This window comes from Eublepharis macularius, chromosome 9, assembly GCF_028583425.1.
Source record: "Eublepharis macularius isolate TG4126 chromosome 9, MPM_Emac_v1.0, whole genome shotgun sequence".
NCBI classification, from domain to species: domain Eukaryota; kingdom Metazoa; phylum Chordata; class Lepidosauria; order Squamata; family Eublepharidae; genus Eublepharis; species Eublepharis macularius.
The window spans coordinates 72,885,750-72,898,982 of NC_072798.1; the positions used below are offsets into that span (position 1 = coordinate 72,885,750).

Genomic DNA, 13,233 nt, shown 5'->3' on the forward strand with positions numbered 1-13,233 from the left:
GGGTTGAGCTGAGTCATTCTGTAAGAGTTTCCCAGAGTGTGGAATGCTAATGGTGGGAGGCTTCACTGTATCCTGAGGAGGTTCTTTTGCATATGGATTGGTGCTTGATGTGCTAATCTTCTCTGCAGGGCTATTGTCGGGTGTAGAGTGTTTTGTTAGCCTGGTGTTTTTCAGAACTGGAAACCATGCTCTGTTCATTAAGGTTTCTTCTTTCCTGTTGAAGTTTTGCTTATGCTTGTGAATTTCAATGGCTTCCCTGTGCAGTCTGACAAAGTAGTTGGAAGTGTTGTCCAGTATTTTGGTGTCCTGGAATAAGATACTGTGCCCTGTTTGAGTTAGGCTATGTTCTGCCACTGCTGATTTTTCAGGTTGTCCAAGTCTGCAGTGTCTTTCATGTTCTTTTATTCTTGTCTGGATGCTACGCTTTGTGGTCCCGATGTAAACTTGTCCACAGCTGCAGGGTATACGGTATACTCCTGCAGAGGTGAGGGGGTCTCTACTGTCTTTTGCTGATCGTAGCATCTGTTGTATTTTTCGGGTGGGTCTGGATACTGCTTGAAGGTTATGCTTTTTCATAAGCTTTCCCATCTGATCAGTAATTCCTTTGATATATGGCAAAAACACTTTTCCTGTAGGAGACTGTTTTTCCTTGGTTGTTTGATTCATCCTGGGTTTGATTGCTCTTCGGATTTCATTTCTGGAGTAGCCATTTGCCTGAAGTGCGTGGTTTAGATGATTAATTTCCTCATTGAGAAAGTGCGGCTCACATATCTATCTTGCACGATCCACTGATGTTTTCATTATGCCTCTTTTCTGTCGGGGGTGGTGATTGGAGTTTTTGTGTAAGTACCGATCAGTGTGAGTTGGTTTCCTGTAGACCTTGTGACCTAACTGAAAGTTTGCTTTGCAGATGACCAAGGTATCCAGGAATGGGAGTTTTCCCTCGATTTCTTTCTCCATTGTGAATTGTATGTTCAGGTGGATGTTGTTGAGATGATTCAAACACAACTTGCCTGTCTAGACCAGAATGAACTCTCTCTCTCAACACACACTCTCAAAACTGGAGTTCACTCCACCCAAGAGTACTACACTCCACTACACATCCAGTCCCCCTCCTTTCCTCAGAGGTCTGTGCTTTAACTAACAGCAACGACTTAAAAAAACCCACATTAGCAAGCAGAAATTAAATATGAACTATTCAAATACAGAACATTACAGTCATGTTCAAGATGGCTTTCCATTGACAGTAGATAGAACCTTCTAAGCCCTACTGCAATTTCTACCAGCAAAGTGAACAGACGGAAGCCAGTGCAGTTGCACAACTACAGAACACACAAGCATACATAGATATTATATTAATATAAAACAGTGCCAGAGAAATGATATGAATGTCACCTTTTTAATAGTACAATTGTCCTCAGTTGAGCAACACATTTTTAAATTGAAAAACAATGCATGTGCAGCCTTTTGCAATAATTAGGTCCACATTAAAAGGGTTTTTTTTTACATAACACAGAAAATGACTATTTTGACACAGTAGTGTTTTCTGTTTTCTCAGACTGTGGTTATATTCCCAGAGTACCCCATGCTTAAAAAAGATCCTCTATATGATGCTTTCCCAAGCAACTAGTAGGATATGCAAGGTTTTGTAAACTATGTTAACTCAGATCACACGTGGTCTAGTGGTCTACTGACAAAGCCAGTTTCTGCTGAGCATACTGTACGTGAAAACAAACAATCCATTCTCTCTAGGCTACTTCTCATTATGAAATGACTAGCAGTGCTGTCCTATGCAGAGTTACTCCACTCTTAACTCTGCACATGATTGCACTATAATTTTCTAGTGGATGAACTCATAGTAGGGAGAATAGCCTGTCTCGGGTCCGTAGCATGTACATTCCAGCTATCAATTTGCGTGAAAACATGCATTTGTCACACAAACATATCATGTTTAAATGCACATCAGCTTAATAAAATGTGAAACAGCCCCTGCTCTTTCTGGATTTTATTACAGTGGTTCTTGCAACTAACCAATACTACAGAATACTACAGTCCTTCAGAAGTCAAAATAATGAAAAGAAAATGTTGTTATTAACCTGATGAAGGTCATCGCCCAGCGTGTACTCCTGGAAGTAGCCTGGTGCAGCAGATGATGCTCGGATCGCTTGCCATAATTTATACTGACAACCTCCAAGGTAATGAGACTGGACTCCAGGTAGATGATTGTAATTTCTAAATACAAAAGCTTTCAACGGTGTGCCTCGGTTTACAATGGTGCTTATTGCAGCCACCTAGCAACACAGAGAAACAAACAAACACAAATGATTAATCTGATCATCACATCTATTTTCCTACAGGTTTAATTTGTTAGAAATGGAATGTGTGCAATTCACTTCTGTCAACCACATTCTGACTTTATTTCTCCCCAAATAGTAAGCTAACTGAAGCTAGTGTCTTGTTACATTTTAGCAGATTATGTGAATCTTCAAGCTTTATAAAATTCAGCCCAAGTGAACTACCTCCTTTCTATGTAGGGTGATACAGTGAGACAGTTTCATGATGCCTAGATGTTCTCTTGGCCCTCGATAAGCAAGGAATGACTGAGCAATCCGGTCTGCCGGTAACACTTTGAAAACAAAGTTGCTGTAGAGAATGGATCAGAGGAGACAACTGCTACTGAGATGAAGTGTTTTCTGAAAACTTTAGCCCTCAAGATATGATTTATACTCTACTTGAGTTAATTATTCTCAAGGGAAGTTCACAAAACTTCAAACTTCTTAAACAATCTAAGTCTTCCCTCTGGTGTTCAGAAATGTTTAAATGCTAATAGATGCTCAGAGTATCCATTAGTAATTTATAGGATGTCAGCTGTTTAATGCTTTTATAGCACTGCAATTGGTCATGGTTGCTTGTGTAAACCTTGGTAGTTTAAAAAATAAATTGCTGGGCCTTTAAAAATATCTCCATTTGTTCATAATCAGATTTTTTTTCTTTATTAAGGTAGCCATTTAAGATTGTTAGGGTCAGGGCATCCTTACCAATATTCCTGTGCTACAGATTAAAATCCAGTGACTAATCCAAGGTTCTCCACTTTCAAATCAATCCAAATTCAGCCACTGCATAAGCTATGCCTGCTTCAAAGAAGCACCTTTTCCTGTAAGACTGATCCAGGGGCTAACTGGTCCCTGGACCCACTGTTCAGAACCTAGGGGTCTCCGACCTTTTTCAGCAAGAAGACACCTTTGGAATTCTGAGAGAGGGTAGTGGGCATGATCACAAATAATCTGCTACGGGAGGTGGGGCCAGCCACAAAACTTCAGTGAGAGCTTATGCCTAATTCTGATAGCTCATCAACTTGTTAGGCAGAAGTTCTGTTTTAACAGGATACTTTTTAAAATGAACTTATGGTACTTAGAGGATATTTTCTTGTATACACAAAATAAATATACATATTGAGCTGGCTAAGAAACTCACATTTAGCAACACATGTCTTCATTATGCAGGCATCTAACATGCTTGTACAAAAGGAAAGGGGGGGGGGAGTCTGCTTCAGTCTGGCTATCCCCTTTACATGAGCCATTCTCTCATTAGCCCAGCCATTTTCATCCTGCACTATACTTGTAATAATGACAGTTGGTGCTGAAGGGCTAGCGAGTGCTCCTTGCAAGTCTACAGTAAGAGAGATTCTAGCCAGATTTTGCTAAGAGCATAAATGATTTTTGAAAAGTGAATAACAATTGATGTAGTGATCAACTTCAACCTTAATTATAAAAATACATTCAAACTGGGACCATTGGATGATTTCAGCAGAAGTTACAGTTAGGTGCATTAAGCATTTTATCTATGCAGCTCTAGCGTGTTTAGTCAGAAACCAGTGAGAGTTTTTAGAATGTTTTTTTCTAATTTCTCTAGAAACAGAACACCCTGTGTTTTTAGAATATTTGCACAGGTAAAGTACTTTACATAAAGGCACTATTTAACTTATACAATTAATGTCAGAATTTTATTAAGCCCCATCTACCTGCTATCTAGAACTACTTAGCAGGTGCCAGAAAAAGTGTTGTTGGGCACCACAGTAGCCACAAATGCTTGTTGGGGACCTCTATCATAACTAATGTCTCACTAGATACGTCAACCAATATTTTGGGAATGCCATCAGAGGGAAGTTGAGGAATACTGAAACAGGTAGGTAAATTATAATTTCTGATATTTAAAATTCCTCCCTAAATGCCAATATGAGGTTCTGAGTTCCCACTAGAACTATTTGGTATGTTGTCATTAGTAACTTAGTTGTTACCCTGTGAGGTGAGGTAAGGTAGGTTGAAACTGAGCGGCTGGCCCAAGCTTTCATGGAAGAATGAGGATTCAAATATGGGCCTCCTAAATCCTAGTCTGACATTCTAGTCATGAGAGCCAGTTTGGTGTAGCGGTTAAGAGTGTGGGACTATAATCTGGAGAGCTGGGTTTGATTCCCCACTCCTCTTCTTGAAGACAGCTGGGTGACCTTGGGCTAGTCACAGTTCTCTGGAGCTCTCTCAGCCCCACTCACCTCACAGGGTGTTTTGTTGTGGGGATAACAACATACTTTGTAAACCACTCTAAGTTGTCCTGAAGGGCAGTATATAAATCAAATGTTGTTGTTATTGTTATTGTTATTGTTATTACTCCACACTGGTTCAATGTCCCATATCACAGTAAGGTGGAAGGAGAAAGGTAGTGTATGAATGAAACAAATAAAATCATTGTTTTGATAAATCAAATATTCAGGATTTATAAACATAGACGTAATATTTCTAGAGGAGGCATGACTGCATGGAAGACCAAGACATTCTGTAGAGATATCAAGCTTGGCATAAATCAAGAACCTAGATTTCCAGATAAGAGCTGTATAGTCTTTGCTGTTAATTTACCGTATGTAGAGTTAAATTTAGTTGATGGTTTCAAGTGGGTAACCTGGTTTGTTTGCAGTAAAAGAGCAAGATTAAAGTCCAGTAGCACAGACCAACAAAATTTCCAGGGTATAAGCTTTCGAGAGTCAAGTTCCTTTTGTATGATACAATGAAGGGAGCTTGATTTTTAAAAGCTTATACCCTGGAAAGCTTGTTGGTCCTTAAGGTGCTACTCGTATGGAAGTTCCCAGTTAAAGCCAGGATTTTAGTAAGAATGGCTGGACTTTGGTTCAGTGTTGTAAGTATTTTAAGGCTCAAGCCTGGTCATATATGTGCTGGCTGAGTTGATCAACACCTGTGAAGCACTCTCTGAGTTCTCCTGTGGTTTGACCTGGGGAGACAGAGCCTCTCCGAGAACAATCTGTCCTCCCTAAATGTATTCACACCTATAATGCTAATTAACAGCTTGGCCCCGATTGGCTCTTAAGTGCTGGGGGCACTGAGTTCTAGAAAAGATGGCTTCTCAGCTCACCCCAAAACCCCTTCATTATTCTTTTCCACCTCGGCATGTCCCCATGTCAGACCAACTAGGCATGGAGAGGGCATGCATTCTACCGGATAGGTAAGATGAACAGCAAATAGATGCCAACCAGAGATGCTTAAGGTAGCAAGCCCTTAAGTTCTTAGAGTTTTAGATAGAAACAGGAAGGTTTTCTTGTTTTATGTCTGTTGCCTGTGTGTGAGCGCTTTATGCTTTGCAATACTCCTTAAAGCTAATAAAGTATAATTTTATTTAAACTGAGTCTGGTATTCATGACTTGAATGTGGACACACCCCAGAACAAACCTGGAGACTGGAAAGCTGAGGTCTTGGGGAAGGTAAAGCTTTTGGTCTCCCAAAACAAAAGAGAAGGGCATCCTGCCTGCCTAACCGCTGGTGTGGCTGTTATCAGCGCCCAGCATTAGGAGGTTGGGGCAGTGATCCCTACTGGACTTTAATCCAGGGAATCTTTTCAAAACACTCCTGGAGACAAACAGCTGAAAAATTACTAAAGCGGTGCTTACTTCTTGGACTAGGAAAGCAAGGAAAGATACAATAGGAATACTGTCAGGAAGCATCCGACACAGTGGGAGACATCTAGAAGGTTTTGTTTTATACTCCCTCTCAGCTCACTGTTGGGAAATTTTAATTAAAATGGGAGGTGGAACATTAAAATATGTACCCAACAGCTGTCAAAAACTGTAAGATGAGTAATTATCTTACAACTATTCCATAGACAGATGCATTTTGAATTTCTTTAGAAAGCAATGATAGATTTGCAAATTGTTCAATAGCCTTGTGTTAGAAATTCTTAGCTAGATACACTCCTTTTGTTCTCCTACGTAAGGAGAAAGTAATGCTGTAGTTGAATACGAAACTAAGTTGCTGTATAATGGGAAAAATTAGTAAGCAGAATGAATGTCTCTCACATTTGGACACAGTTAAATACATTCACCTCTAACAGTAACCACTAAAGCATGCTAATTATTTTCAGCTAAGAAGAGCTTCTTTTTTAAACAGGAAAGATTCTAACAGAATTAAGCATACCAGAGCAGTGGGCGTGACATAAAACAATAAGCCTGCTTCAGGGATTAAAGTTAGGGGTGAATCACTATATCCAATGGTAAACTGGCTGGCCCCAGTACAAAATATGAAAGTCACAGCACTGAGCCAACCACAGACAAGGTGGGGATTGCCACATACTCGGGAGCTCCCAAGAGATGCAGAAAAATGGCTTTGTAAATTAGCCAGGAGTAAACCACAATTCCCCCCCCCCCGATGACTAAAAATGCTCCCCAATACACTGGGAGCACCAGAGACTCAGTTAAAGGAAAAATGGGCAGAGGGTGAGAAGAAATCTGCCAAATCATATTCCCAAGAGCTTAGAGAATCTTGGATGGGGAGATTTTGGCAGGTGTGGGTGGGATTTCCAAAGTGCCCTTTCCCTGCCATAATTCCTCATGGGCCCACAATCTGTTCAGCTCTGTAATATTTACTAATTAGCGCTAGAAATTCCCAAGGCTTTTATATAGTGATGCATATAACTTTAATAATATTGTGCAAATTAATCTTAGTAAATCAATGGATCTATATTTCTATTTGTATCCTATTTCATAGAGATGCCTTGGTCCATAAAAATATTCCTCAACTATTTAAAATCTGCATTTACACTACTGATGTACCATTTATCTGTTGTTCACTCATATAATGAACAATTCTATTAAAAATATGTAACTCCAAACCCAAGCACTCTCATATACAAACTGAACCGAAGCATAACTCCATTTGTATTATTTGAATATATGAGAGACAAACGAGCAACTTTGAACGGCAGCAACACAACCTCAGTATTTAATCAAACACTGCAAAAATCCTACCTCAGTTGCTGTTTGGAAAGAACATGGACATGCATGGTATTATATCAAGATAGCTTCACAGAAAGTTTGCGTGAAATATCAGAAAATACAATTAGAAAGCATAATATGCAAAACACTACCAGCAGTTTTATTTAGACAAAAACCAATTTCACTTTGCTAATGCTTTAAAAAGTGCAACTGTAATGGGTCTAGTCAATCTCCATGGAGTAGGATTCTACAAAATCAGTAGCAATACTAAAGGAAAAGGGCAAAAGAGGGCAAGTCTTACCTTGGACAGTGGTGGCAGTGATATATTTGAGAAAGTCCTCAAATAAAATTGTTTGGCCATTTAGGGCAAGAACTATCACCTTTAACTTGGCTTGGAAGTTAGTTATAACCATGGAAGTTCATTAAAATACATACTAGATGACCTTGTGTCTGATGCTAGTTGCAGAGAAGACATGTGACTATATTCTGGACTAACTAAAGCTTCTGAAATGTCTTCAAAGGCAAGACTATGCAGCACACCACACAGTCTCCAAACGGAAAGAATGCAGCCATATCTGACAATGGCAAGATCCCATCTGAGATGCAAAAGCTTACAACAGAGACATTAAGAAATACTGGATCCAGGAATACTCCCAAGCTGCAAGAGTGATCGATGAGGGGGAATGTGGCACTATGCACAGTTTATTCATATACAACGACTCAGGGTTGCCAGCCAGCCAGTGGAGGTGGGGGATCCCGCCCCCAGCTCCTATTTCCCAACACTGCTTTGAAGAACGCACCTTAGAAAATTCAAGTAACTCAGTTTTGGATGTTTCAAATGTAAAATTAAATACACTGCAAGATCACTAGAGACAAACTGAAGCTTTAGGGTCATATAAAAGAGTGCTTAAACAGGGCATTTGAAGTTTTTTAAATAAGGAGCTTTTGTTGGAATACTGTTGAAGACTCATGCACATTTACCTTGGGACACCTTGGATTTCTTGCTGTCTCAATCATAATATCTGATCCCATTCTGTCTCTAGAGAAATTGGAGAAAATTGTAACTTTAAACATCTTTGAACAAGCCATCTCTCTGATCTTGTTCCTTATATTTTATGCCAGCTAGGAGCAAGATATTACACACATTTCTACATGGATGAAGAACATAAACAGCCAATGGGTGCCATTTGTACGGTTCCTGACCCAGAAGATTGCTTGTGAGTGCAGCGTAGCATACTGGTCAGGTCAGCTTTCTAGGGGTGGGTAGAAGACAGAGCAGGGGCTGCGTTCAAGCCCCCTCTCCCATTTCTCCCTTCTAGCTCTAAACAGGTAATTGGCAATAGAGCCAATTATCTAAGTAGCGCTATGCATATTCAGCAAGATTTCATGGCAAAGCGGAAATTTGAACCTGGGCCTCCCAGATCCTAGCCCAACACTCTAACCACTGCACCACACTGAAAGACTTCTACCTGAATTCCTAGAGAACCACTTACAGTCAGAGTAGACAACACAATAGGCCAGTGGTCTGACTCACTATAAGGAAGTCCCATGTGTTCATCTGAACAGTCAGACAAAACATTCAGTCACATTTCTACTGAAGTGTTTGGGGGCTGGGGGGGGGGGACACATTATTTTAGTGGCATAGTTGTCAGAAGGTTGGACTAGGATCTGGAGACCCAGGTTTGAATCCCCCATGGAAGTTCGCTGAGTGACTTGGGCCAGTCACAAACTCTCAGCTTAATCTGAGACAGGAGAACAATGTAAGCTGCTTTGGGTTTCTTTTGGAAAGTATAAATAAATATAAATAAAGTAAAATAGAATAAACAATTTTATCTAAAATGTGCCTACGAACTTTTTATGTGACCATTCAGCTGAACATATGAAACTGCCATATACTGGTCTGTGCAGTAAGATGCTATGTTTATACAGTCCTTGACAAAGACAATGGAATGAGGGCACTACACAATCAATAAGTAAGCTAGACAAATCTAGATTTCATGTTCCACCAATAAGTGCAATGTACTTTTCTAGCAATGCATCCTGTCCAAAGTTTCACGTTCTAGCACATCCTCAAAAAACCATTCCTGAAGGAGAAGGCACTGCAGCATGTGCGTGGGGAAACTGAGGAAACCCCTACCTTCAGCTTGACAAAGTGCACCTTTAGATCTCATTCTCTATACATATGGCAGTGCTGATTGTTCGAATCAGCTAATAATGGACTTGGTATTTCTAAACCAAGTTTCTCTTCAAGGATTTAAACCTGGCCTCATGTGGGTCTTACCTAAAGACGTGGGCTAAAGAGACTATAAATTAAGTAAACAATATATATAACTTTGATCATGGTTGTCTTAAGGGGGTGTGTGTGTTTCTACAGCATCAACAGAACACAGAGGATCAGTCAAGAGTTAGACATAAGGACTAGCCATAGTTTAGGATCATTTACTGCCCCCTGCCCCGGTCCACTGTTCATACCCTCAAGACCTTCTCCTCAGCCACATAGCCCTGACATGTTTTACTTAAAACATTTATAAGCCCAGCTTCCTTCCAGCCATCTAGGCTTATAAACCGCAAAATACAGCGGAAGTTAATTTACTGGGAAATACCACTGAGCACCAATCTGCAGGGTGATCGCACAGAGAAGATGAACAGAATTCATTCATGGGAAGATCCAGCACCTGCAAATAGGGACACTGAAAGACTGTGTAGCCCCCCTTGAGTGTGAATGATGGGCTACAAATAAAATACAGAAATATTGGTTTGGATCTTAGTGTTGCTTCAACCAGTGTAAGGGTATTTCCACCAGTATAAGGGGAGGATAACTAGGGATCCCCTAAACATGGAAGGTAACCGTGTTTCAGAGGGGTGTGGTGAGCGATAGTGGAACAATTTTTAGCCATTTCTTGCTTCCCAATGTAGCCTCTGCCCTCTAAAACACTGCCCCCTTTCAGTGTAGGGGACCTCCATGAACAGTGTTGGGTGCTATGTGGGGCCCTACAACCCACTACTTGCCCATGACCTTAAAACAAACATACATGATCTGCATTACATACAAGCTAATTAAGCAAGACGAAGTTTGGCTGTGACATAGGTTAAGCCAACAGTTAATATTAGACATCTTTCAAATACGGGTATTTTACTTACAGAAATGAAGGAGAAAGATGCTTGTTGATTCAGATATTTTAAAACTTGATAACTGATACTTTTCAAACGGATTAAAAAACGAATGAAAATGTGCCTGTTTTTAGTAAAATCTTACTTTCTTTTACCACTTCATGAGTTTTGCTTCCTTTTGGAAAAACAGCAATGACAAGAAAATGTTCCTATCTACCAGTTTGAAAGATGAGTGCACACAGGAAAAAGTGCCACAACTGAAATTCTAACAGCAATAATGCTCAGTGGGTGATTCACAAGACTTATAGTGACAACGTGAATTATCATGAGCAAATGGAACAAATGGCAGAAAGCAAAGTTCTCCAGCTCATTTTATTCCTTAGAAACAGAAAAAATACAGGAGTTTTCAAATAGCTGGGCAGCCTGAACACAAACAGCAGTGATGGTAGTGTCACATATCCATTTGCAATTTTGCCATGACACCAGCATACGTACCGTCACGCAAATCCTTAGATGATGGAAGGCATAACTTATGATCTTTGCTAGAATTCTATTTTATAGTCTGAAGTACACAAAAGGAAATGAATAGCGACAACTTCTTACAAATATTTAGATAGGTTTAACTTACTTTAGCATCTTCTCCCAGGATTCACTGTCATAAAATGCATGGCTCCAGCCCATTTTAACAGTCCCAACAATGACATTTTGTTTGAACACATCGGTTCCTAGTTTGCGATATAGTTCTTCACACTCATCCAGTGGAATATGGAATAACCCCAACATAAATGCTAGTATAGCACCTGGAAATATTTACAATTTTGAAGTATGTTATATGATACCAGACGGGTAAACATGCAACAGTTTCACATGACAATTTGTGCAATATCGCTATTACTATTCAAGACAGCAAAACCCCCAGTCATGTTTAAAGAAGACCACACCAGAATTATTACAGTAAGTTTTGTCAATGTTAGCAAGAGTACGGCTATACCCTCTTTCCTGAAAGAAAGTCTTGTGTTTTTTCCCACATGGACCATAAAAAGGTGGGTCTCTTAAATTATCATATGTTACAGTTCCATGCGATAATAAAAAAACGTTGTATCTAACTTTATTTTTAGGGTGATTGCCTTCATCAGGGTTATCCTCTTTTTGGTAAATACAGTTTTTTTTAAAAAAAAAAAATTTCATGTATGCCCCCCTTTCTCCCCAGTGGGGACCCAAAGTGGTTTACATCATTCTCCTCTCTCCCATTTTGTCCTCACAACAACTCTGTGAGGTAAGGTTACGCTCAGAGTATGTGAATGGCCCAAGGTCGGCCAGCAAGTTTTCATGTCAGAGAGGGAATCAAACCCACATCGCTCTAGCCACTACACCACATTAGCATCTGAACCAACTCACTGAGAAAAGGGGGTTATGTATTAAAAGTGTCATTATCAATGGACACTAGTATTTTAGAAAAATGTAAAGAAATTTGCAGCTTTGAGAAAACTGAAGCTTTGTTATATACAAATGATACTGATTTCTAGTGAACCATTCCTTTATAGCACCACCTAGTGTGCAAGAAAATAAAAATGACTGAATTTTATGTTGTGCGGAGTTGAACAAAGTTCAAGAAACTGTCGGCATAGTGAAATCTGTGGATTCCCGTTACTGCGTTGTTGTTCTCCAACATTATACCAGGTTGAATAGCAACCAACACCCCCATCCCGATTTCCTTTACAAATGAAAGCATAGGAAGATGGAAAACTTGAAGATCTGTCATTGTGATTCAAGATTGTGGGCAGAATGGAGTAGGTTTCCCTTTCTTTCTTGCTTGCTTGTTTCTTTGCAATCATGCTGCTCTGGCATTATATGATATTAAGAAAAGAATCTTAACCTGACAGATAAGGTCTGCATACTGACTAGTCCCAATTTAAATTAGGAGTCAGAAGTAACTATGCTCATGTTTCCCGCCAAAATACACATTCCCGAGAATGCTCAAGCGTGCCATTTCTAGTGAAAGCCTGCAAGTAATCCTCTTCTGTATAATGATCCTTGCATGCCACCAGTTACCATTCCCTCTTCTCAATGGTAAGGTTATTCCCACCATTTTGAAAGGGGAGGAAGCCAGAAATGAAGGGAGGGGTACACGTTTTCTCTTTTTCATAAAAACAAAAACATTTATTTCAGTAGCACTCAGGTGAAACTAGATTCAGGAAGATGTATTCCATTTGATTTATAAGGCATCAAAACTGAGCCATGTAGCAATTTCAAACAAGCAGATCACTACTACTTTCTGTTACCATATACATACAGCTCTATACAGACACAGTGCGTGTTCCGTTATTCAAATGTGTGTTGGAAGGTCATCCGCACAAGTGAAAATAAGATGCTCAAAAAGCTTTATCATTAAAAAGGGAAAAAATACTACTCAAAATGGCTTATACTAGAAACCAACTGGTATACAAAAACAGATGTAATAACTCTAAGAACTGCATAACTAGCAGCAATGCTTTTCTTTGCTTTTTTAAAACAGCACCTCTGCGCAATGCTGCAAGATGCTTTTTCATTTCTACCCAAAATAGAATGGGGATATTTACCTGTACTCACTCCGCAAATATAGTCAAAGAGATGATGAACAGGCTTTCCAGTAAGCTCTTCGAGTTTCCGAAGAGTCTGAAGTGCCACTAAACCCCTGCAAGATGAAAAAGAAGCCAATGTATACAAGTTATGGCACCCCAAGAGAAGAAACAAATTAATCTACGGCATTATTGAAAATACCATGGAAACTGTCATATTAAAAGTAGTTTTAAACATTATCAGAAATTTAATGTATTAAGGCAGCCCTTCCACTCAGGTAGCATACTTTC

General features: G+C 39.6%; 1 protein-coding gene across 3 annotated transcripts in view; it reads right to left on the reverse strand.

The window, feature by feature from the left end:
* Positions 1-13,233, reverse strand: part of PNPLA8 (patatin like phospholipase domain containing 8) — a 56,753-nt gene that overhangs the window by 26,372 nt on the left and 17,148 nt on the right. For all 3 annotated transcript variants that reach the window (XM_054988865.1, XM_054988863.1, XM_054988864.1), the window contains exons 5-8: positions 12,964-13,058; positions 11,013-11,184; positions 8,255-8,312; positions 2,097-2,291 (exon numbers count right to left, since the gene is read on the reverse strand). In XM_054988865.1, coding sequence (XP_054844840.1) covers positions 2,097-2,291; positions 8,255-8,312; positions 11,013-11,184; positions 12,964-13,058 — 520 coding nt within the window. The remainder of the gene's footprint in view (positions 1-2,096; positions 2,292-8,254; positions 8,313-11,012; positions 11,185-12,963; positions 13,059-13,233) is intronic.